Consider the following 27,776-nt stretch of genomic DNA (forward strand, 5'->3'; position numbering starts at 1 on the left):
TATCAACTTTAAGCCCTCTCAATGTTTTTTTTTCATGTCGGCGCCTTCGCATCTCATAAACATTCTTCTCAGGAATTTCATGATAAAGCATCTACATAACGAAATACTGCATCTTATTTTCAATTACAGTCGAACTTGGTTAATTCGAAGTCCAAAGGCACTGGAAAAAAATTCGAATTATCCAATTAGTCCATCCTGTATCCGTAAAATGACTACAAATTGCAACTTAATCATCCACATTCACATAGGATAGTAATTTATCAATTATTGAAGTTTTATCATCACAGAGTTACGAAACTGTTTCCCAAATTTTGCTTCTAATTCTTACGCTACCAAAGAAATATACTTTCATTAACACGTATATTACAATTTTTATTTTTCCAATACTTTTCATAAGATTCGAATTTTGGATGATACACCTTGATCCATAGGTTGAACAATATAATCCGTATCAAGTGGTACACATTCTCGATGAACATCAGCCAAACAATGTTAAAATGTACATTAAATTATCAAAGAAACAGTAGAGGAAAAATAGAATTTGCAAACTTTTATTTGTGTTTAAAGATTTTTTATTTGACAACTCGGTTGAGAAAAGCAGTCTGATTTCTTGTCGAAGTTTTTCAAATTAAATTTGCTCATACGAAAATAATGACTATTTTCCTCCGACTAAGAATTATCCAAAACATTTAAAAAAAAATCCAATTAAACAAGAAATTTTAGCATTATAGGTTAGGTAGAATACTCAAGGGGAGTTCGCAAAAGTTCAAATCGTAAAAAATTCGAAAATTAATCAAGTTCTACAATACTTCATTTGACAATTTCATATATTTGAAAGGTACTCAGATTTCCATTATTTAAAGACACGTGACTACGCCAGTGCAAAGCACGTTTGAATATATTTTGTGCAATGAATTATTTTAGTTGAAAAACTAATATTATTCGCATTATTTGAAATATACCAATATAATTTTTGTCTGTGTGTGTAATGTCCGAATGTATATTCAGTGAGACTTCGATATAACTATACTCTGAGGACAAAAAAAATACCACTGTAGAGGGGTTATCGTTATATCAAGAGGTAGCACAGTGGTTCTTAACCGGGGTGCCCGCACTCCCAAGGGTGCGGGCGGCAAAGCATTTTTGGGGGTGGAAGAAAAATATAACGTGTTCACTGATTACTCAGGAAAATTGAGATGTTGAGAAAAATTGAATTTTTCAATTATTTAGAAAATTATGGAACATTACAAAATTTTGACACCTGATTTTTTTAACTTTCTCTTGCAGAAATGTCTCCTGCGAAATTCGTGTTGTAAAAGTTTCTTTTTCAGTTAACGATGACACTTACTTTCCGTTTTAAACGAAGAAAAATATCATTAATACTTAAAGTATTTTGCTCTTTGTTTATTTACATTTACACGTCCTGTTATTATCATGCTAGATAAAAAATTTAATCATGAGTCAAGCAAACATATATTTATTGTTATTCTGGCTAGAATCAATAAGTTTAGTACAATGAATCTTTTTTATTCAAGTTTCGAGGAAATGTTAAAAAAATATTTATATTTTTGGTTTAGTAACGAACTAATTTTTGAAGAAGAGAAAGAAACCAAAATTAACTATTAACAATGCCAAAAAAGGGAAAAATAATATGTAAAAGAAATGATTAAAAGTGTACACTCATGTGCAAAATTAAGAGAATTAGCAAATTATGTCGAATTTATGTAAAACTAGTGGACGGGTTTTAATGAAATTTGGTGCGAATACAGAGATGTATAACAAAGAAAGAGATGTATCATACAAAAGTCATAGTACACATGCATGATTGTCAGAAAAGCTCATCATTGCAGGAATGTCCAAAATCCACGTTGTGAGATCGAACCGAAAATGAGTAACATGGGGTATGATTCCCTCTCACAGTCAGACAGGTCGCACAGCGCGACTGCATACTGGACACGAGGCAGTTGAGGAGTGTGGCAATCGCTCCAACTCCAGCAGCAACGCAGTTTTCAGCTTCGGGATGGTTCTCGGAGGGGGATGGCGAGTTGCAATTGCCCTCCCAAGAGCGTCCCAGACATGTTCTATACCAGCGGTTCTCAACCTTTTTGACTCGCGGAGCCTTTTTAAGTAAAAAGATTCTATGGCGGAGCACCGTAGGTCAAGTTTTTAATTATTCATCAAAGTTACTGATTAGTTTTTCCTATTTAAAAATATTTATAATTATTTTTTTTAATTTTACTGTTTTTTTTTATTTTCCTTGAGTGGCCGCGGAGCCCCTGGAGAGTGCACAAGGAGCCCCAAGGGCTCCGCGGAGCACCGGCTGAGGACCGCTGTTCTATAGGGTTTAGGTCAGGAGATCTGACTGGCCAATCCATACGCCGAATATCCCCACTTTCTAGATCAACGGTTCTCAACCTTTTTTGACTCGCGGAGCCCTTTTCAGTATATAATTTCTATGGCAGAGCCCTGTTTTACTCGAGGAGCCCTTTTTTGTGCATAGTTTTTATGGCAGAACCTTCTAGGTCTCCCTTATTTACTTATCTATCAAATTTACCGATTCATTTTATTTTCTTCGAGTCGCCGAGGAGCACCGGTTGAGAACCGTTGCAGATAATCGTTGACCAGGTGAGCCCGATGTGAACGAGCGTTGTCGTCCATGAACAGGAACCGAGGGCCAACTGCGTCCTTGAAAAGTCGAACATGGGGCTCTAAGATCTCCTCTCTATACCTCCTAGCAGTCACGGACCCTTTGCCAAACACATGGAGGGGTGTGCGGCCGTCCAACATGATGGTTGCCCAGACCATGACACCTCCATAGTGGTCCATTTCTCTTATGTGGGAGGGATGGTATCGGGTACCACGCTCTCTCCACGTGAGGGTACGTCGATAATCAGTGTCCAGGTTGAATCTCGAATCATCTGTGAAGAGCACCGTGCTCCAATGAAGTCTGGTCCAACGCTGATTTTGTCTGCACCATGCTAAACGCGCTCTGTTGTGTGCTGCAGTGAGCGGGACATAAACAGCGGGTCTTCTGGCATAAAGCCCTCTTTCATGAAGCCTTCGAGCAACAGTAAACCGTGAAACTCGAGTTCCAGTGGCAGCATGCAGCTCATGTGAGAGCTGTGATGCTGTAGTAGTCCTGTGGCGCCGCGCTGAAAATGCCAAATAACGATCCTCATTGGTCGTAGTGACTCTTCGACGACCTTGTCCAGGTCTTCTCGATATGGACCCAGTGTCCTGAAACTTCTTTCAGACTGTTGCAGACGACACTGGCTGTTAGATCGAACTTTGTATCCACCTGCACTTGTGATTGCCCTGCCACCAATCTACCGACGATTCTCCATCTCATTACGCCATCCATACGTTTGTGGCTACTCATTTTACCTGATAGCTTATAAAATTTACCAAACTCTTGCGAGAAACAGCGATTGTCGCCCGAGGAGTACGAGCACATGAATCGTGGAAAACGCCTCGTGCCCTTATCATCCCCTCCGTGGTCACAACTCCGCCCACACGCACGTGTACGTTTACGTATTCTACACTGAATATTTGTATGCTTCTTCGGTGGCATTATTAGTACCTTTGGTTTGGTACTTTTTGTGAAAATAGACATAATGTGCAAATTCTCTTGATTTTGCATACGAGTGTAATTCATGTAATAAATAACGAAAAAATAAATTTTATAACAAATTGAAAATGCATTATCCAAGGGGTGTGGGAAGGTAAATCATATTGCCCTGGGGGTGTGGGATGCAAAAAAGGTTAAGAACCACTGAGGTAGCGTTATCATCAGTGGCGTTGTTAGTATCACGATCAGAGGCGCCGACATGAAGAAAACATTGGGATGGGGCTGAAAATTGTTGGTCATCCCGTATATACGGGACTCAAGCTTGTACGCAGGAGAGGGAAGGTTTTCCATTGGAAGGTTTTACATTCCATTGTTTTTCAGAAATTATTGGGGAGGGCTCAAATGACGTCAGCCCCTAGATTACGGTGCCTACGATCACCATAAAAAGCATTTATAAGTATTTATTTGCTACAAAAATTCGTAATGATTAATTAATAAAATTCATTTAGTTGTTTCAGATTGCAAAATGGTTTACTTCACAATACTTTCGTATACTACACAGAAAGTAGTTTCACGGGAACTCCATTAACACTTTCGGAGAGTAGATGGAGCAAATTACCAATGTTATTAAACGTACTCGAAAAAACAAAAACTGGTCAGAAAAATGTGAAAATATTGAAGGTGATTTTAAAAAAGGAAATATAAAAGATATCTTTGTAGCAGTTCAAAGTCTCTTGAAAAATATCGTTAGAAAGGGATTTATCGTTATATCGATCATGGTTAAATCGAGGTTTCATTGAATATTCATTCGATAAAAAATTTCATTTCATTTGTTTAACTGATTTACAGTTACACCTCAGCTAATGAAGATAGTTTGTTCCAGAATAATATTTGTTAGCCGAAACACGGATTTCCCATAGGTTTCTATGAAAAATCGTTTAATTTTTAACAAATTAAACAATTTTCCCTAAATTTGAACTCATTGAATTTGAAATATTGATTTCCAAAATTTGAATTTTTGCTTAAACCCAAAACTTGAACATAACTTTTATAAAATAGTAAGAAAAAATAGAGCACACTTAAAAAAAATTAAAACTAACCACTAAAGAACTTCGTAATTCGGTGGAGAATTTTAGACACGAGATACTTAATTTCTATTTTACTCCATATACACTACCAAGTCGGTTTCCTAGTTAACTCCCCCCCCCCACCTCATGTTATGTGGCTAACTCATTTCTCTGTATCATACATGCAGATAGAAAAGATAAACTTTTAAACATACATGTTCAACCCATGACCCGCGACTTCAAACTCAATTTTGTAAAAATTAACTAAACGCCAAATTTTCAGATCACCAAACTAACCCGCGATTAAGTTCACAGCACTTGATTACTATGTGACGTATTCCTAGATAACGATATATATGACGTATTCCGATCATTCAAGAAGTCCCGACACATTTCCAGGCCACTCAACTGACCCGCCAGATTGCCAGATCCCTTGAGTGACCCGCGACGTATTTACAGATCATTTGAATGACCTGTGGTAGAGTTCTAAGAGCACTTAAGTGATCCGTGGCACATTCACAGATCACTTAAGTGACACGAGGCACATTCACAGATCACTTAAGTGACACGAGGCACAGTTCCAGATCATTCAAGCGACCCGCGGCACTTTACGGATCAATTAAGTAACATGCGTTGGTGTTCCGACGGTGTACTTAATTAAGTGGCTCGCGTCATATTTTCAAATCAATAAAATAGCCCGCAATCTCCTAAAGTTTGAACACCCTTGTTTCAACCCTTTCTAAGGCTGTGGATAATTCCCACCTACCTCTTATTAAATACTCCTTTGAGTGGTGCTTTTCTCACTGTGAGTTTTTCGTTGCTACTACTGTATATGACGCAGATTACTAGTAGCCATCTGAAGATTGTGAACTTTTAGTGGGGGGGGGGGGGGGGAATACTTCCCACCTCCAACTTAGGGGGGGGGGTCGGAATCATATTTAATAAAATAACGGTCATTTTCTTCAATTCTTCAAACAATAAATCACCAAGAAAATTCCAGAAACTCGAAAAAGGAAAAAAAATGGCTCTTTAAAGGGTCAAAATGTCCAACCGTCTAGTTTGGTGCGAAGAATCCATGTGCATTGAAAATATTCAAGTCTGGGCCTTTTTAAAATGCATTAATTTTTGCATTTTTTTAATGCACTTGATGACTTTTCTCTTAGCTTAATCTTTCATTTCACACATTTTATATGAAATGGTTTAGAAGCTTTCTGAAAGAGATACAGGAAAGTGTTCTCTACAGAAATTTAGCTTTGATAATTGCTGCCATGCGTATGCATGTTACAGCCACTTTTAAAATTTTAGTAAATTTGGAATTTTCGAAAGATTCAAGTTCAATTGTAGAGAAAATATATTCTCGCTATAGATCAATTTCATATGCGACACCCATGATATTCTAAAGATATTTCATCTCTTCTTCGATTGGTTGAAAATTCAAGAAACTGAAAGCTGGTATATGTTCTCTACCTCAACAACATAAGCTCTAAAGACATTGAATGGGATTTAAAAGAAGAGAACACATCTAAATTAAAAGAAATATTTGAATATTCAAATATTTCTTAAGCTTATTTTATGAATTAGAAAATAAGCTTAAGAAAACAAGAACTATTTTAGCTTGTTGACAAATCAAATGCGCTTGCACAAGGAAACTATAATCGATCACCTACACATATTCCATTTGCTTTAACGGGATTAAATATTCACGTTGTTGTTACCATTATTCCTTAATTGGTTTAGCGAATCTTGGAAACGCATCAAGTACAGTTTTACTCGTATTTTTTAAAAATTTTAACGGAAAGTTAAATTTATCATTAGCTTGAAGGCAAAATACTCATACGTACTTAACTTTATGGTTTATTTTTAGGCTTGTTTGTGAAATACTCCTTCTGTGGAGGTGATTAATATAAATCATTGAAAGAATCAAATCAAGGATATAGTTTTTATAAGTTTTTGGAATTTCATGCATACAAAAGAGGAGGGGGGGGGGGCTAAAAAATGAAAAAAAAATTAAGCATAGTTTTTTTATGCTTTCTTATGTTCATCAGCCTTTATGTATAGGTATAGGCTTATATAATTATAATAATAATTTATTGACATAAATGTACAAAACTGGGGGAAAGACGAAACATGAATAGGAAAAAACAAACACAATGGTATGGGGGGGGGGGAAGAAAATCAATGCAAATATCCATAATAATGACCCGAGAGATCTATATGATCTGTCCAGGGTCAAACCACAAAAAAATTTCACGTTGGCAAACACATGCTATTGAACACAATACTAAACTTTATAAATATACATAAATGATACAAGTTGATCAAATAATAGCATATGTTTATATATTTTAAAGCACAGTAAATGGAAAGGCATGCTCAACTTTTAACGGAGGGACTTATAAGTATTCCCCAACTTCATGATGAAAATGATATAAAATTTTCAAAGTAAATTTCTTTATTGCATTCATGAGATATGAAACAAAAGAAGCTTTCATATAATTCAGATGAAAGGATTTTTTGAAATGTCGATTTTGATGAATATGAATGCATGAGAAATGCATCGAAAAGAAATTGTAACACCACCCACAGTTACCTTGCACAATATTTATTTCGAAAATCAAAATCACATTTCAAAACAGCACACGATTCAATAAGAAATTATTTATCAAAGACACTTTGCTAATAATTTTTTACATAAATAAACACACAGGAAGCACAAAACAATGTCTTGTTTTTTGGTAAATTACCATGATACCATTAACAATATTGTGGAAATGTGATTTATATTTTCATAAACTATAAATAAACTTTTAATATCTCAGAGAAACTGATGCAGTTTTCTGAATAAGTACGCAATCTTTTTGTATGTTTGACAATCAGAAGTCGATAAAAAAGGAAAATTCCGTGCTTCTGTAATTCTTCTATTCTACGAACGGAAAACGTGAATATGTATTTTCATGCAAGAAATAAGAATTTACTCTTGAAATCTTTTCATGACTTTCGATCTCTTTTTCCTGGAAAAGGATCCCTTCAACCTATTACTGATCGCTAAAACTTTCTTTCCTATTACGTGAAATGCTACACGAAAAGCATTTAATTCCTCAGTTATCCAGCTGCACGAGAAAACTACTAGTTTATATAACAAAGGGCTAGCCATAGCTTAGTTAATCACGTAGTTGTTTGAGAGGCCATAAATCTTCAAGCATTTCACCGTACCGCTGTATGCGGTTTCAGAACGGAAACTGGACTTTGATTAAAAAAATCAACCTAGTTCCCTCGCTTCCAGAACCTTAAAGTTAGGATATTCTTCAAAGTAACCTTAAACTAAACCATATTTTTAGCTTTACGACTCATTAAAAGAAAGCATAAGTCACATGCAGTCGACGCTCGTTATAACAACCCCCTTCGTTCTACGATAAACGGACGTTTTTTTGGGAGGTCGTTATATCGAACGTTTAAAAAATTGTAAAGTTGAAGGAAAATTGTTCACATTGTAATGACGTAATAAAAAAATCATTTTGTTATAATGTTACAATGAAAATGTATCTGACTGAAAAAAACAGAAACAAAACTTATGTTGATTTTAAACAAAAACAACAATTTTTTGGCAAAAAAACAACAATTTTTTGGCAAAAAAACAACAGAAAACGAGGGGGAGGGTCCCATTGCCGTGATAAGATTTATTATTAAGATGACCGCGTAGTGGTGAACAGAGTCTGAACCAGACATATAATGTGAACTCAGATTTAACAAATTTTTCCGAACATCTCCGAAATAAGTCTTATTTGACGAATTCTGGAATTGGATCTCGATGTAATAAACTCCTATTTAACAAATATTTCACGATTTTACTCCGATATAACGAAATTTCATTTAACAAATTTCTCGATCGTACCCCTACATAGTGATATCTTATTTAACAAATCTTATCGTATTTCGATATAACAGTCTTTCATTTAACAAATTCTTCGGTTTAAAGAATTTTTAAAAGTTTTTGCGCGTATTCAATCAGACACCAATACAACAAACTCCTATTTAACGAATTCTACAATCGCATTTATTAAATTTTTTAACAACACTTGTGGGTATTATGCATAATCGCCGGTAAAAGTGATAGTTTTTTTAGTATTTAAACAAATTTACCAATGACGCTTGAGTGTTATTCATAATCGCGGGTAAAAGTGATAAATTTATCAAACTTACCGAGACAATTGACAATTATGCAATGAACCGATTAATCGATTTATCACAATAAATAACTAAAGTACATTATTAGTGCATTATTGTGTTGTATTAGATATGTGTTACGGTACTTACTTTATTTATTTCTTATCATTTATACTGGAAAAATTCTCTATTTACTCCATTATTTTATTCACATGACTCCTCCTCTCTCTAAATTTTATTTTTGTAATTACTAAATCGTTCTTATTGCAAATAAAGAAAGATTTTAATCAGAGAAGCTTCATTTACTCTAAATAGCAATTACTGCAGCTTCAATTTTAATCCTAATAATTAGGTGCCGGCTGTATTGGTAATTGTTTTTATTATTCGTACCTTTTCTGCATGACAGGAAAGCTTGACTTTCTGCAGATTATACGGTTGCGTTCACAGTAAATTATTACAGGGGTGTCACGACCCACGAAGTTAATTTTTCAAAAATGAATTTAACAAATATTTCATTTAATTACAAATCAAATGTAAAAAATTTCGTGTCGATCGGTTAATTCGTTCTTTCAAAAAAAAATAAAATAAAAAGACGTAATATATATATGGATTGTAATGTTGTACTGCCAAACCCGAAGTGCAGCTGATTCGCAAAATAACCGAGAGATTTGGTGAAAGTCCGATTTGCAGAAATGATTCGGGCTTTCTCCGGCCAATTCGTGAAGTGGCTGGGGATTTCTGTCCAAAGCTCGATGTGCTAATGTAATACGGTCCGGTAGGTGCCACATCCACTCTTTTTCATCGCCAACGTGTGAAACATGACTATGTACAGGTTGCATAGGTAATATAGGGCGTATAGCATTTTACTGGCGAACCGTTGGTCCTAGAGGCACACTTTTAATTATAAAAAGTATCCAAATAACGTGTAGTACTCAAATACGTCATTTATGTTGCAAGGGGTTGTATAGTTATTATAATACAAATATTAACTTTTTATACGGAGACCCCGTGCTCAAGAAACTAGTTACAAAGTTGTCGCCCTGCAGCGTTAAATGCGGGTGAAACGGTTTACCCGTCTTTAAAGCAGTTTTTGCTCCCAACTTTCCTTCGTTTTCGAATCCAAATATTTCAGTGAACATTGCACTTAGAAACGTGGATTTTTTTGGTTGGCATTAGGAGAGCACAGGGTGTCCATATAAAAAGTCAACATTTTTATTTTAAAAACTGTACAATCCCTTGCAACACGAATCACATATCTGAGTACTACACGTTATTTGGATACTTTTTCTAATTGGAAGTATGTCTCTAAGATCAATGATTCACCAGTAAAATACCATACGCCCTGTTACCTATGCACCCTGTATAGTATCTGCAAGGTGGGCAAAAAGTCCGTAGAAACTTTAAAAATGAATAAAAACCGGAAAAATTACCGAAATAAAAAACGGTTTGCAGGGTTAGCATCGCTAGGTCTCGGGAATTTTTTAAGACAGGAAAAAATAACTAAAAAAATAACCGATAGGTGGCGCTGGTACGAGCGACTTAGGTGGAAATATGCAAATGAGACGGTTATAAGAACTTGCGTTCCTAATCCACAAGCAGTTCACCGTCGTAAACCGTGTATGTGGACCTGCTGCACTCTGCCGTTGCTGGATTTGTGACTCGCCTGCAATGCGTTATCCCCTGTGGTGTTGGTCATGTGGAACATATACTGCTGTAATAAATGATTTGGAGGCATTCTGTTCGCTATTTGCGTATCTTTTCTTTGACTTGCGTACGTCAGTGCCACCTATCGGCTGTATTTTAGTTTTTCCTGTCTTAAAAAAAAATTCCTGTGATCTAGCGTTGCTAACCCTGCAAATCGTTTTTTATTTCGGTTATTTTTCCGGTTTTTATGAATTTTTAAAGTTTCTACGGACTTTTTGCCCCCCCCCCCCGTATATTGGATTAGCTCCATTTGTCAAGAGAAAAAAAGCGGAATTCGAGAGAAACTATGTAATAATATAGACACATAATTTTTTCTGTGAAATTTTGAAAAAGAAATGATTACCGCATCGTGACTGCGATATGATTTGTATCTTGTGAATCAATATAGAGATAATGACTATAGTGAGAGCTGTGGCCGATGTCTACAGTCGCCATGGCAGAGTTCGTCTCGCCATGATCGCGGTTAAAGGACGACCTCCCTAAAACCGTCTAACGAGAAATGCGATAGTACAATTCTTAAAAAACAACACAAAAGAATTAATATAGCCCGTGGAAGCATGATAATAAATGATAAAAGTTTAAGTATTATTTTAGTTATTTGAGACATCGATAATTCTGATTCCTTTGACCATGAGATTTGCAATAGCTAAAGTGGCTATAATTATCACGAATAGTTGCCATCTGGTGGCATCGTCAGCAATTGTGAGCTTTGGCCTGAATTGTGTTCGACCGTCCATGTACGGTCTCGTTCAGTGCACAGGAGCTGCAAAGAAAGATTGAGATGTTCGTTGCTTCTGTAGTCTAGTGCGTTCACCCGGAAAAAGGCCATTCAAGTATTACGTAAGCAGAATTTTAGCCATTTTTGGCCCCTTCCCCCCCCCCCTTGTCAGCAAAATTTCGTCAGCAGCTTAGAATATTTCATATCTTCAAAAAGGGTGGTTGATGACGTAAGCAACCTTCATACCCCCCCTCCCCCCTTGTCATCAAAAGTCAGCAAATCCGAAACCCCATCCCCCCCCCCTGATGCTGACGTAATACTTTAATGACCCCAAAGTGAAAGGACGTGGGTTCGATTCCCCGCAGGGGGGGGGGAGCATTTGATTTTTCTTCTCTTTCCAAAAATATATCTTCGCATCAGCCAGCTGTTAAAAACCTTTGTATCGATAGCGGAGAGTGACGTCATCCTTTGATATATCCCATTACACTATGATAAACTCTATAACAATATTTTTTAGGACGATTTTGAAAAACCGCTGCAACGTTTATTATTTTTATTTATTTTTTGCTCAAAATATCTTTCAGTATATTTTTTAACGCACTTCACATGTTTCAGTTCTTCCGAGGACGTCTAATAATATCGGTACTGGGCATCACCTAATCACCGAAAGTGTTCGGTATCGCTACTTTTTGTGTGATACACGAAAGTGTAATGCGATACATACCTTCACAGGGGCAATACATCTAATTGAGAATTTCTTGTATCGGCTAATCAATTACAATATTTTGCCGCGAATAAATACTCAAAAGCGCATTTTTTGGTATTACTACGAATGTAGATTTAGAAAAGTTGCCAACTGCAGCATAAATTTAATGACACGTGATGATAATGTTGCTTCTCGATATAACGATAATTCCTAAACAAAGATATTTTTTCTTGGTCTAGTATCGTTTTGTATATCGGGATTACACTGTATTTTACGCAGACTTAAAATACCAGAACATTCGATTAATTTCTTAATCTGTATTATCTGTTATCTGTTCTTTCTTTATAGCACATGTGCTATATATGTTCTTTCCTCACATTCTTTTACTCCCTCACTGTTGTTCTACCGAATCTCTACTTGCTAAAAAGTGAAGAAAGTATCCGCAAAGCCAAAAAGCCAAACTTTCACATGCTTTACCTATTCAGTAGAGATCATAGGTTATTTGTCTGGTTTACCATGTCACCCCGGAAGCAAATTTTTAAACTTGCTTCCGGGGTCTTTTATTAATAAACTGTCTTATCAGCTAGCAGCAACCATATAGCATTAGCCTTTGTCATCCTCCTGTATTTACAAATGTTTCCAACCTGATAGTGTCACACATGAACAGAAAATCCGAGTGATCCAAAAAAGTATTGATGCTGATGTATAAACATTATGAGGTTATACAAAGCGAACTAGCAGCTCTGAATGCATTGGGAAGAAAAAAAACAAAGCACAAAAACCTGTTGTTTTTTTAACTTTTATCTATAAGGAAGTAGCCACGGACAGGTTGGCCGCTGACCGCATACAGAGGTGGAAGCGGAATAGGAGTGATTTTTGTATTATGTCTATGGATCCCATTGTGTCCGTTAAGAGAAAAACTGGCCGCGAAGGAAAGTTGGCCGAGGAATAGAGGCAGCCACCTATGGAAGTTTACTGCACGTTTCCTTGAAAGTGGTGATGTTTTCAGTATTTAACAAATTTACCAACGACGCTTGGGTATTATGGATAATCATACATACGAACCTTGTAACCACGCTTCTCCGTAGTGGCAATGTTCATCGCCAAAAAATATTTTGAAAATTTTTTCCGAAAACCCTGAAAATTTTTATTGGGGGGGGGGAAGCAGTTTCCCAAATGTTTTCTTTTCAAATTCAAATCAATTTCTTTCGAATTTGGAAATAAATTATGAATCTGACATTCTATATCAAGCTAGCAATAATACCTGGCACTGCCCAGGTTTTCTTCATATACTGGAAGCATTAAAAAAAAGTGACAAACACTTTTTTGGGAACCAAGGTAACAAAAGTAGACATTCTAAAAGTCATTGTTGATGGACAGTTTTTTGACCCTATCTGGCATTTGTTCTAAGCTGGGCTGTTGGTGCAAATACAAAATTTGGCAAAAATTAGTATGAAATTGTAGATTTCTATAGAGAACATACACACATACAGAAAATCAATTCTATGTATATGTGTATATATATATATATATATATATATTTCACCTTGTTTGTCCATTTCTATTGCATTTTTTAATGCCGGGGAGGGGTCTACGAATCAATTGAAATACTCGAATAAAATATTATATAGTTTATTATTACGTCGTAGTACATACAGTACATTATTTAAAATCTATCAATATCTTGCTTGTCATTTACCACCAATGTAGCTTGATCAATACGTTTCTGTCATGAGGGCACCAGCGTTCCCTATGTTTAATAGCGTCTAATCTGGAGGGGGGGGGGGAGATCAACCAGTGGTAAGGCGCCTTGAATATATCGAGTGGTCTCATCGCCCTCCATTTTAAAGAGGCAAACCAGTTTTATATTCAACGTGACGTGGAATCGTTAAAAAAAGAAGTTATAGGGAACAGCCTTTGGCTGTATCGATAATATTGACGTCACACTTTGCGCAAATATGGCAGGTTAAGTCAGCTTGGGATTTCTAGGAGCAGTAGATGGTGGCAATGTAATGAAATCGAACGTCATCAGATAGTGTATTTGTTTCGTTCACGGGAATGCTGAATATCTAAACGCAACATTTCACTAAAAAATGAACCAAAATTAATGAAATACTGGAAATTAATAAAAAATAAAAGAAATAACACCAGAACTAATAATAATTTTGAATGATTGAAAGTGATAATTCTAAATCGATTAAAAATTCAATATTTAGGAAAAAATTACGAACCGAACCCTATTTGATTCATGGCCCTGAGCCAGGCACAGCGATCAACAGTGACATCAAAGACGAAGGTGCAGTGGGTGCTCAAGCACTCGTGATATGTTGCAGCACGATTCTGTGCAACCTCCAGAATTTACTCAGAAATCGAAATCCCCTAAATTGAGCTCAAGCCAAGTGTTTCACGGATGCATAACACTTCCGAAACCTCTTGATCTCAATGAATTCGGTTCCGATCAGTGACGTCAAATTCACTCTTGCATCATTTCCTAACATCGAGTTTGTGAGATTTCCAAGCGCGTCAAACGCCCGTTCGACCCGTATTCGCTTGATAAATTTGAATCAAAAGTTGTATGTGTTCAATTTCTCAGCTATAGTGCAATCCAACAAGTTTAGTAGTTACTTATCCGATAGACTCTTACGCTTCGATATCTTGTAAAAGACATTAAAAAATTTCACCTCATTTTAATACCATGCATCCTCAGAAAATCTCTTGCGGAACTCGGGTTCCGTGAAACAAGCACGAACAGTGAGGGGTTGGTGGTTCGATTCCCCCAGAGGAATGTGAATTTTTTTTCCGAAATTCAACTTCACTTGGTATCCAGGCAATTGTACTTTGTATATTCATCGTATATTTGTATGTTCATCGTTACGTTGATTAATTGATTCATAAATAAAATAAGAGCTTATTTAATTGCTAGAATTTTAACGTCTGTTTCACTTTCATGTGATGTTATAATATACACAAAAATACCGATTTTATTCGGAAAAGAAATGCATCTTTTATCGTAAATTTACGTGGATATATTAAATAGAGCATTGTATTGCGGAACTGGAACATTATATAATGAAACTTTGATACAAATTTACTCTACAGACTAAGAAAAAGCGTCGTTGTAGAGGGGTTATCGTTGTATATCGAGAGGTAACATTATCATCAGGTACCGCCATATTTATGCTGTTGTTGGTGTCTCTTCTGAATTGACGTCGTTAATACCACCATAAAATGCATTCATAGTATAACCTCTTGATAACGGACACCCGAAAGTTTCGTCCACTAACAAGGAGTGTCCTTTAATGGATAGTAAAATACATTGACACAGTTCAAAAAAGTGTTCGTTAACGGGAGATGTCCACTAACGGTGAGTGTACGTTACAGGAGGTTTCACTGTATTTATTCGCAGTAAAAAACTAGAACTGTTTACTCTAATTTTATTGATGAATAAAATTCAATTACAGTAGTTGTTTTACCTTGCACAGTAGTTCACCGAGCAACAACCGACAACTTTAACACTTTTGGTGATCAGTTATAGCAAAATATCGATGTTAATATACGTACAAAGAAGAAAAAAAAACTGGTGAGGAATTTAAAAATATGTTAAAGGTGATTCTGAACAAAATATAAAAAATATCGCTATATAGTAGCGATTTCTAAATATCTTAAAAAAATATCGTATTATAGGGATTTATCATAGTAAAGGATAGCGTTATATGAGGGAGAGTTCAACATTATATAGACTTAGGGAAATTACAAACAAGAGTGGAAGAACTATCGTTGTGGAGGGATTTATCGTTATATAGAGTATCGTTGTAGCAAGGTTTTCACTAAATCTGTAATGGATATATGGCCATTCAGGTCAACACAGATATCCGCATATTTTTTTATGCGATTACGACATGTGGTTACTGTACCAAAGATGGGATTCAAAATCATATTGATTGTACATAACTAACTGTATTTTAATTTAGTTTCTTGAGAAGTCAGTGCCATCTATGACGAGACTTGTAACTATTTTTAAGCATGGTTCGAAACTTACTGGCTCCCTAATAAAAATGCAACAAATATAGTGCAGTGAAACCTCGATAGAACGATACTCGGTGGACCAAGAAAAAAAATAGTTGTAGAAAAGTTTTTCGTTATATCGAGAGGTATTATTATCACAGGGTGCTGCCAAAATTATGCTGTTGTTGGCATCTCTTCTGAATTGGCGTTGTTATTGCCACCACAAAATGCATTTATGAGTCTTTATTCATAGCAATCAAATCCTAATTGATTAGTTGATGAATGAAAGTCATTTAGTTGCTTCACCCTGTAAAACAGTTTACCGTACATTAGTTTTGTGAACTGCACAGAAAACAGCTTTACAGTAACTTCATTAACCCTTTTAAAGGCAAGCGCAAAATTCCGATGTTATTAGACATCCTCGAAAGAACAAAAACTGGTTAGGAATTTGAAAATATATTGAAGAAGATTTTTTTTTTGAGCGAAATATGAAAAAAGTCGTTGCAGTAGTTTTTTTTTACAAAGTAAACGCGAGCTTCACGTATTCCCAAAGGATCAGCATGATCCGTCCAGGGAATTTGTTAGTAGACATCTATGCCCGAGAACCGGGATTCGAACCCAGACCAGTACACATGAGAAGCTAGTTCCCTAACCACTCGACTGCCAGGCGAAGTTTTTAAAACTCCCTCAAAAAGTATCGTAAAGGATATCATCGAGGGGACATTAACTTATGGACAATTTCAAATAGGATTTGAAAAAATATCGTTGTATATATTATTATAAATAGAGAGAGTAGAGGAGGTGTCACCGTATTTGTAGTGATTACTGTTTTTTTTATGGCATTTTATATTGCATGTATGTATATGTTACGGTAAATGTGATAAATCAGTTATTACGCATATAATAACCGGTTATTATTCATAATCGACAATCATCTCACAAGGAAACGCTCCCAAGCTAAACTCATAGAATTCGACGAAAATTTTTTAGAGGCGTTTAGTAGATGGCTCAAAATATGTACTGTGAAAAACGTAGCTGCGGAATTGTATTAGGAGAGGAATAAATTAATGTTGAAAATTGGGTCTGGGATGCCAAACCCGTACAGTTAGCATCAATTGGCGACTTTGCATTCTTGAAAATTTACGAAAACATCTAATGCGTTTGTACTATCAAAACGTGTTTTAAGCTATATTTAGAGGCGTTAATATTTGAAAAATAGCTTCTTAAAAGTATCACTCGAAAACCAGAATATGCAGAATAGATGCATCAGTATTATCGTGCATTGTTTACAACAGATACAATTGATTACAATTGATTCAGGTCGAATAAAAGGGTTAATTTCTTTATAAATTAAAAATGTTACAAATATGAGGCGCATTGAAGAAATGCATAAAGCAGAAACGTATTTTACACCAGCTAAAGCGAGCGAATATTTTGGATGCACAGTTTTGTTTCCAGCAATCAAGTGCGTTGTTTGCAATAAATATGAGATCAACAGGATGCGTTTCTGTGTATGAGCATGCATGTCATGAATATTTCCACATGCTGACGTAGCGTGGAGAAGAAAATTGGTTGTATGCAATGGGTTGTACTTAAAAAAAATACTGTCTCGATGAAACAAATCGATTTGTATTTGTTCAATCATAACTAAAATCTGAAAATTTTCGAACGAAATTCTTCTACACCCGAAAACCGTACCTATCAAGCGGTTGTATTAGATTAATGGTTTTAGGTGAAATCACAAACACATGAACGATTTTACCGAGTGGTGAGTAGCAGGGTGTTCATAATTTTTTGACGACTGGGTGTATATTGAGTATATGTTCTTTGCCCCCCCCCCCCCCCGGGAAAAAGTTGGAATGACTGGCCTGGATAAAGTTGGTTTGTGCTAGGTGAAATGATATACACTGAAGAGCCAAAAAAAAAAAAAACTGGTAAACCTGCCTAATATCGTGTAGTGCCCCCGCGAGCCCGCAGAAGTGCCGCAACACGACCTGGCATGGACTCGACTAATGTCTGAAGTAGTGCTGGAAGTAATTGACACCATGAATCCTGCAGGGCTGTTCATAAATCCGTAGGAGTAAGAGGTGGTGGAGATTTCTTCTGAACAGCACGTTGCAAGGCATCTCAGATATGTTCAATAATGTTCATGTCTGGGGATTTAGGTGGCCAGCGGAAGTGTCTAAAGTCAGAAGAGTGTTCCTGGAGCCACTTTGTAGCAATTCTGGACGTGTGGGGTGTCGCATTGTCCTGCTGAAATTGTCCAAGTCCGTCGGAATGCACAATGGACATGAATGGGTGCAGGTGATCAGACAGGATGCTTACGTACCTGTCACCTGTCAGAGTCGTATCAGGGATCCCATATCACGCCAACTGCACACGTCCCATACCATCACAGAGCCTCCACCAGCTTGAACAGTCCCCTGTTGACATGTAGGGTCCATGGATTCATGAGGTTGTCTCCATACCCGTACACGTCCATCAGCTCGAAGCAATTGGAACCGAGACTCGTCAGACCAGGTAACGTGTTTCCAGTCCTCAACAGTCCAATGTCGGTGTTGTCGGGCCCCAGGCGAGGCGTAAAGCTTTGTGTCGTGCAGTCATCAAGGGTACACGAGTGGGCCTTCGGCTCCGAAAGCCCATATCGATGATGTTTCGTTGAATGGTTCGCACGCTGACACTTGTTGATGGCCCAGCATTGAAATCTGCAGCAATTTGCGGAAGGGTTGCACGTCTGTCACGTTTAATGATTCTCGTCAGTCGTCGTTTGTCCCGTTCTTGCATGATCTTTTTCCGGCCGCAGCGATGTCGTAGCTTTAATTTTTTACCGGATTCCCGATATTCACGGTACACTCGTGAAATGGTCGTACGTGAAAATCCAAATTTCATCGCTACCTCGGAGATGCTATGTCCCATCTCTCGTGCGCCGACTATAACACCACGTTCAAACTCACTTAAATCTCGATAACCTGCCATTGTAGCAGCAGTAATCGATCTAACAACTATGGCAGACACTTGTTGTATTATATAGGCGTTGCCGATTGGTTCCATATCTCTTTATTCGCATACGCATGCCTGTAACAGTGTTTTTGGCTCTTCAGTTTATACATATATACACAAACTTTTCCTTTCACAAACATTCTAATATATTGCGTGAAAGGGGTTGAATATGCGTTTGAAGAGCGTGGGAATCTCAAATTCGTTCGTCACAGTGTATACAGGTTGGTAACCATCGACCGCCCAATAATTATACACGTGATTCCTTATAACGCTTTAAAAATTGATGACGTCACTTCATAATCCTGCCAAATTCACCGCATGTACGCCAAACGTATAACTTAGCGTTTTTGAAGGTATTAATATTCGTTTAACCCAGAAAATTCAGATAGCGAAAACTAGTATTTTTTACCTCTCACGTGTGTATGTTGAAGTTTTTAAATTTTTATGCGATTGTAATTACGATTTTCTCAGATCGCAGTTTTTGAGTTCATCCGTGAGATTAAAAAAAATGACTGCCCCAAAAATTCTGAAATTTTGCAGAAATGTTTACTCATCATGTTTGTTAGTAAAATGAATCTCAGATTCAGAAATTAAGGCATGGGAAGTATTTTTTAAAAAATGTTGAATTCAGATTTTTGAATTTTATACCTTTTTTAAATTTAAAAATTCATAAAATTCTAATGAATGATCAGGCATCGAAGTTCAAGGTTCATTTTACCAACAAGGAAAGAGTCCAAAGGTGTCATCCTCAAAAAGTTTCGAAAAAATTACCATTGATTGCATAGGCGTACGCGCAGAATTGGGGGTTTTCAATTTTTTTTCTTAAGAGCGGGGATTTACGTTTTTTCCTGAAAAATAACACTATAATCTCGGCTCGGGGGGGGGGGGGGGGGAGGGGGATTAGAACCCTAAATCCCCCCTTTGCGTACGCCAATGATTGGTTGTACTCATTTAAATATGCACAAAAATATAAAAATATACGGCGGAATTATTATGGGTCACTCAAAATAAAGTAAATATTAATATATTGAATGCCAATAGAGGCCAAAAGAATGAATTTTAAAATCCCACAACCCAGTTTCTGAGTCTAGCCTCAGTCTAGAGTGACATCACCCAAACGTCACATGATTAGTATTATCCTAATTTCCTTTTCACAAGGAATCGCGTGTATAAAATGATTGGGCTGTCGATAGTTACCACCCTGTATATAACTTCGAGCTTCTTCCCTCATTGGAAATCAGATGGCTCCCGAGTTCTGTTCAATTCAGGTTTTTGAGTTGTGAAAAAATGCAAATCAGAACGTGATTTGGACGGATCAGATAAATGTGAGGCATCGGGTCAAATATAGGGGCCTTCGAAACTATTGAGAGTTATCAATATTTTCAAATTGTATCTCCCATAAATTCTCATTAATTCGAAAGCTTCTCGCATTAATTTTCGATTACTTTATGAATTATATTTGATCATTTTTGTCGTATTACGGTCATTTTCTGCACACGAGGGCTAATGAGACCTACAATTTATTGCCGATTCCGAACGGCAGGCTTGTTTTTTATACTCATCGAGAGATTGGTGCGCTAACCCCTCGATGGGGGACTCCCTGCGGTAGCAATTTTTCGCTGCGGTCAAGTCACTGTTTTTTTTGTATTATATTTTTAATGAGTTATATTAAAATAATTTATTCATTAATTTTGGACTTCAGAATATACAGTAATTCAAATCTGCTGAAAAAGTATTGATAAATCAGATATTATATTTCTTTCAATGAGTCAAAATTTTCATTAGTTCCAACGTCATTTCTTGAATTAATTTCAAATTTTCGTCAATTTTTTTTCGTTCGTTCATTTTTTTGTGGATACTGTATTCTGCATATAGTGATGCGACGATAAATAGAGAGAAACTCAACAACAACCAAAATTACTTTTCTCTTCAAACGATACACGACTTCCCAGTACCATATACATGTTCTTCATCCTCACCACCACCAACCTAACGTAATTTCGTCTGCAGAACTGGTTTTGAGGGAAAAAAAACCTGACGTCATTTCCGTTTCACTTTAGCTTATGTCGTTTTCGTTACACTTTTTGTGGCGCGGATTTGAAAATTCACCCCCTCCTCCTTAAAGAAACTTCACTTCAAAAATGCCGAGAAACACTCTAGTACATTCGCTCTGCGACTGTGGAGGAAACAGTGGTTTGATTCTCGCAGAGGGGCCTATAGAAGTTTTCTTCAAAAATAAATTTCTGCATTGTAACTAGTTTTCTACACTTTGTATGAATAGTGGAGAGTGAGAAATCATCTATTCCAAATATTTCCCTTGTAGTTTCCGAATGGGATCAACATTATTGTTGCCGCTCTTCGATCATTTAATCAACACTTGTGAGTGTGAGGGCACGAACATAGTGCACGCTGGTTTCCGATTCTGCAAATCCGCGCCGTTACGGATTGGATTAAAACTTGAATTTCAGGTGTTTTAACCAATCCGTAGACTTGCAGAATCGGAAACCAGCGTTCACTATGTTCGCACCCTTAGACCGGTTCTTCTGGGTCTTTCAACGAGGCGATAACAATTTCGTTCTAGCCCTATAGGCTACTTTTGCAGTCGTCTTGGCACCATCTCCCTTTCTCAAGAAAAAGTAGTACTTTTCGTCAGGTATTTAATGAGGACTGAGCGCACGAGATTTCGGAACGTCCATTTGTCGACGACTTTATTTTCCTGTTTTTAGACAGCGTGATTTTTTTTTTTCATTTTCCCGTTTTGCCATCTTGTTTTTGCTACTTTCGAGCGATTTAAAATCTGTGTTTTAATGTGTTTATTTAGTGATTAATATTTTATCGACAAAAAAAAAAACATCATCAAGATAAAAAGTAACAATAAAATGAAATTCAGGTGAAAATATAATTTCCACTGCGCAAAATATTTTCAAAGTTTATTTTCTCTTGAAAGGTCTATAATTATAATATATAATAATTTTTTTATTTATTATACAAGCTGTTTGCTATAGTTACAATGCTATCATTACAATTGTGATCCAACTTAAAATGCTACAAAATTATTAGTTTAGTTCGTAGGAGAGAAACTGAGTGAACAAACACCACCGCGAATAATATTCAACTTGGAGAGAAAACAGTGGAGGACGATTATTTTACTGTACCCCATTTTGTCACATGAAATTTAGTAATTTATCTCATATTTATCCCATGAACTTGATCCTGACGTCAGTGCAACTCATGTTGGGCGTCAGGAATTCAGCAATCGTTAAGGCGGGAATAATTCGGTCGAATGGATAACCCATAGGCTTCTTGTCAGGGTACTTGTTGTCCTTGGCACCACAGTAGCTGATGGCATCAGTGCACAATCCACCATCCAAACCTCCGTCAACCTAAACAAAGAAATAGAATATACTTGCTAAATATCCCTCCACAGAATAAAATCGTCGTAAAAGCAAAATCCATTGCCAATGCAACTTTTTTTTTTTCGCATAAAGTTAAAATGCCATCATTCATACGTTTGTAATATCGGCTAAAGAATATTATTAGAGAAGATAACTGCACATTTTCGGCTGTAAATATAAGCAGCTTTAAAACAGGAATTTTAATAGAGGGGCATGTTTTTCCATGTTTTTATGCCAATGAAGAGATACTTACGCTGTCAACAGTATTGTCAGTGAGAATGACGAAGAGATCGAATTCCATTCCCTTGTAGTTTCCACGTGGGATCAACATGTGCTCGGGCCATCCGCAACTGCAGAATTCTGTTGTTGCTTCACTGACACCTTCGCCAGCTTCAAGCTGAGCAAAAGTATGAGTCTCGCTTACAGTGACACTGGAAAGACGATGATCACGAGTGATGGAATTCTTGCCAGGAGCCACTGAAAAAATATTTTAAAATGCTTAATATTAAAACACTCTTCTTAAACTTTTAAAACATCCGTGAGAAACTTTTTACTATATTTAACCAGAAGAATGAAAGTCGTAGAATTGTGAAAGTGAAAAATGTATACAAATGTTAATTTTTGTGATATTTTTCCATAAACCGGAATAGATAACTCGTAGTTTCCTACAGCATGTTATTCAGTAGAAAAATTTGTACTTTTAATATTAAAAATATTTATTTTTGATAACGTATTAACTTGAAGAAACTCGTTACATATGAAATTTCAAAAGAACCAAGATATGTCACAAATATAAATAAAATAACACAGACAATGTGAAATTCATGCTGCACATAAAAAGTAAACAAATATTTTTGATGAAATACTTAAGGCAGAGGCCCCGCGCTTAATATTATTATACTGAAATTCATCATTGTAAAGATTGCTAACACAGGGTCGTCTACAGATCATCATCGGTCTCTGGGCAAAAGCAAAGTGATTTTTCTGAGAGGCTCTCCACTTCACTGGAAATGTCTGCTTATAAATTTGCATGCCTAACCTTGAAAATACGAATTAACGTCAGAAAAAAAAATCAAGTTGTATTTTGTGAATTGCTACGCACTTTAGCGCACAAAAGTTTTTTTTTCTTCAAAAATATCAGGGGGTTGTCTTGAACGTTACAGTTTGAAAGTAATCTAAATCGAAGAATTTTAGTGTTTTAAGGAGAACGTAGTCTGATGATTATTTTATGAAGAGATAAAAGAATGTCCGCGCGCGAATATATATTTTATGTAAAAAATTCGACGATATTTTATTCAAAATTTGATCAGTGTATATGATAAGAAGAGAAATTTCCAAGAGGGGACATTTTTTAAATAGCTTGTGTGATGTGTATAAACTATTTCTACCGAAGCTGAATTTTATTAAGCTGATCGTCATCATGTCATGATATGATTCTTTGAATATTTAATAGCTAGTGGGGTATAAATAACTGATTACTTCTTCCTGAAGAAGTCACTGAGATATCATGATGTGAAGTCAACTTTTTCTAGGACACTATGCCAGTTAGAGAGATTTTTATTGACATAAAAAACAAAAAAGCTTCAGCTTTACTTAGAAATCAATGTATATAATATAGAGAACATTATTTTTTTCAAAAAGAATATATACATTATTTGCCGGTTTCTCGGGAAAATTAGTGAAATGTAAAATGTTCAGGTAAGGAAAGAATAAACGTGTAGAAGTGTGGGTCCTTTATAATCTAAGAACATAATTAGCGTAGCTACAACTAAACCACATATGCACCTCGTCCATATTCCTCAACGGCAGGCATCTTCAACCCGTTACTCGCGAGCACCACGGTTCTCTCTGAAGCCCCCAGAGTTTTCGATGCTTGTGTCTGATTTCGTGCTCGCGAGCACTATTGATCAATGTTCCAATTAAACACCTTGTACAAATTGCATTCAAGGATTGAAATCATCCTGATTTCATGTATCCGCATGTCAAATTTGCCAAGAGGGTGCTCTTCTATTGATGATGGGTACAGTTATAGTGCTCGTGACTAAAAAAAGGTTGAAGACCTCTGCTCTACGGAATTTCTAACGAATGGGTACATGTCGGACAGCGCGAAAATTAGTGGCTGAAAAATGAAACACGTAAATATAAGCATTGGAATAGAAATATTAACTTACAATCGGCAGTGAATTTGTCCAGCTCGATGCAGAGGCCTCTCTGGCGTTCAGGGTCCAGACGGTTGCCCAACTCGTCGTATTTCGGACCCAAGAAAATTCGCACGGTTGCTTTCTTGGCATCACCTGACTTGTTCTCAACACTGATGTTATAAGTAAAAGGTTCGTGATCAATGTGTTGATAACGGACCTGTAAACAATTGATTCATGATCAATGAACTGATGTTCAGATACAGTATACTGGAAATGGACAGAAAATCTTGGTACATGAAGATATTCATGATGGTATTCTAATGTTTAGCGGTGGTTACATGTATACAGTGAAATCTTTCTATAACGATACTGTAGGGACCTAGAAAAAATATTGTTACAGATAGGTTATAGTTGTAGACAATTTGAGCACTTGCGCTGTTTCCCGTTGAATAGGAATTCCGCCGGGACCAAAGAAAATATCGTTACAGACAGGTTTATCTTTATAGACAGTATCGTTGCTCACAGATTTCACTGGTATATACACGGTGTCCTGTAAGCGCTAGCACGACGTTTGTCTCATCAACCGTCCGTCGTAGTGGTATAATTTCAGTTTAAAAAATGCTCAACAGGCGTTCAAAACTACCCTGTACCAGTTTTGAGAGTGAAAATGCAGTGTATAACAAAATAAAAAAAATCTTCATTTTTATACGATCCTCCTGTGCTCTAACTGTTAATTAGACAGTTAATGCCCTCTCTCCTGATGCCAAAAAAAAAAAAAAAAAATTCAGTGTTTCCAAGTGCCTACGAATACTCACAGAGATATTCGAATTCGAAAAACAGAGAAAATTTCGGAACGAACAGCGTTAAATGCGGGCAAAACAGTTTTTCCGCATTTAATGCTGTTCTTTCCCAAATTTCCTCCGTTTTTCGAATTTGAATTATTCTGTGATTATTGCACTTGAAAACATGGAATTTTTTGTTGGCCTTAAAAGAGACAGGGCAACAACTTTCTAGTTGGAAGTTGGAGCATAGGGGGACCGTATAAAAATAATTAAAATTATTTATTTTGTGGCACACTGTATTTTCACTCTCAAAACTGGAACATTTTTGAACGCCTGCTGAACATTTTTTAAATTGGAATCATACCTCTACGATGAACGGTTGGTGAGAAAAAGGCCACTTACAGGACACTCTGTATACTGTTGTGTACAAAATGTCACGCGAAAAAAAGGGGAAAAACATGTGTGAATTTTCTGAAAGAGGGAGAATACAGTAAAACCTCACTACAACGATACTTGATATAACGATAACCCCTCTACAATGATATTTTTCCTTGGTCCACAGAGTACCGTTATATCGAGGTTTCACTGTATATATTATATACATTTGAAAATTAAAAAAGGCTCACAAAAAGATTTTATTATACTTCGGTTTTGATTATTAGTATTTTTCGGAGAGGAAATGAATTTTTTTACCTTGATTGATTTTGATGATCCGAAGTTGATACCATGAGTAAGTTCGAGGACACCATCTTTCATATGCGTTGTCACGAGATTTGGAGCTTTAGCATTAACTGTGACGTTCACAACTTCAACTCCTGGGAAATCCAGCTACAAAAGTGATTATAAATGTTCAATTGGATTATGAAAAATTTTTCCGGCATTTCAGATGCTCAGATTTCACTTTATACATCGCAAGTGATATTAGAGTAATTTTAAATAGATTAACATTATTCTCGTTTCGCATTCATTCGGCAAAAACTATAACAATGATGTAAAGTGATTTCTATAGAATAAAAAACTCGTTAAAAAAAAATTCAACGTGACCACGCACGATAAAATTGAAAAAATGCAAATATTATGTGTGAAATGTTATAATATTTATTAATAATATTATGTATTAATGTTTAATTGTATTAATTTCAAGACCCATTTCTATACACTTAACAAAAACACAATAGGGATTAATGAGAGCCACTTACATCAGCTGGTGTATATGAGGGCAATGTTGATTTGTATTCTTGGAAAATGTTATCAATAAATCTGTGATACCTGTAGAAGATTGGATCACGAAGAGATGTAGAGGTATCACTCATCACACCTGGATTTTCCTGTAAAGCATTGGAAAAACATTCACTAAGAGCATAGTTGAACAGTTTTTAGTAGTTATTTAATAAAATTTTTTACACCTTTTCTAGCAACACTCATGAGGAAAACTAATCCTCAATTTTTTAGAACGAAATGAATTTCTTCTCATCATACAGGATATGAGACTTGAAACATGTAATAATATGTGATTATGATATTCAAAACATAACTATGCGTTTACATAACACTCTCTTAAATTAAATGTTCAGGATCCTTTATATGTTCAAGAAAAAATAGTTTAAAAATACAACTCTCTCTCTCTTGAATATGCTAACTCTTCAATGCATAGTAAGCTTGATAAGCTAAAATCAATCGATAATAATCAACACTATTCTTATTAAATTGACATCAGAAAATATTTTAAATTATTTCCTTATTCCTTAATCTTCAGAAACTAATGGTAAATTTTAAATCTCAAGCAATTAAATGAAATTAAAGTCAGTAAAGCTGATAAATTACCTTGGTAAAAACATGATAAATTTTAAATTGTAAAATAAAAGTTCATGCATTCAAAGGCTAAATTTGAGCATGGGTATATGTTAAAAATTTCTATTATAAAATAAAAGATTCTTACATTGAACCTGCCGTCGGGATCAGCAACGTTTGCAAACATGACGTGTCCCCAGTTATGCAAGCTACCGTAGAAAAGTTTGTTCTTCGAATCGTAGCTGGATTCTACAAGGGAGCCGAGAATGTCGATTCCATCTTCTGCTGTCAAAGGAATTTTTTGGTGGCTGCTGTCTTCGACGTAACCTAAATGAATGGCTTCGAGTATTCTCTCCCTCCATCGAATCATATCCTGGACATCGACATCGTAAAGATCAGTTATGCTGAAACCCTCTGGACGCGATGCATACTTAAGTCCACTCACAAGAGATGTCAAGTGAGCCGAATAACCCTCTAGCTTTTCTTCAAAGTTATGGAAAGGAATCATTCGTCGCATTCCGTTTGAAAGTCTTTCACAATCATACCTATGATAGACACATGCATGTTTTAAAGTGAACTACTCGCTTCCAAATTAAAGCAACATGGAAGCTTCATAGAAAATATGAAGCATATAACAGAAATGAAATTTGAACATATATTTCTCCCATAAAAACTTATTGTACGTCCTATTTCCGTTTTCTTTAATAAATCAATTGACACTGTATATAGGAAAAA

General features: G+C 36.1%; 1 protein-coding gene across 1 annotated transcript in view; it reads right to left on the reverse strand.

Moving 5' to 3' along the window:
- LOC149085447 (uncharacterized) overlaps window positions 1–27,776 on the reverse strand; it is a 47,051-nt gene that overhangs the window by 17,181 nt on the left and 2,094 nt on the right. Inside the window, exons 4-9 of the mRNA XM_089233915.1 lie at window positions 27,190–27,586; window positions 26,450–26,578; window positions 25,944–26,078; window positions 24,499–24,685; window positions 22,581–22,804; window positions 22,130–22,315 (exon numbers count right to left, since the gene is read on the reverse strand). Coding sequence (XP_089090041.1) covers window positions 22,130–22,315; window positions 22,581–22,804; window positions 24,499–24,685; window positions 25,944–26,078; window positions 26,450–26,578; window positions 27,190–27,586 — 1,258 coding nt within the window. The remainder of the gene's footprint in view (window positions 1–22,129; window positions 22,316–22,580; window positions 22,805–24,498; window positions 24,686–25,943; window positions 26,079–26,449; window positions 26,579–27,189; window positions 27,587–27,776) is intronic.

Source organism: Pholcus phalangioides, unplaced genomic scaffold, assembly GCF_987345545.1.
Source record: "Pholcus phalangioides strain wild (caught in Gottingen) unplaced genomic scaffold, Ppha-v1.0 ptg000007l_1, whole genome shotgun sequence".
NCBI classification, from domain to species: Eukaryota; Metazoa; Arthropoda; class Arachnida; order Araneae; family Pholcidae; genus Pholcus; species Pholcus phalangioides.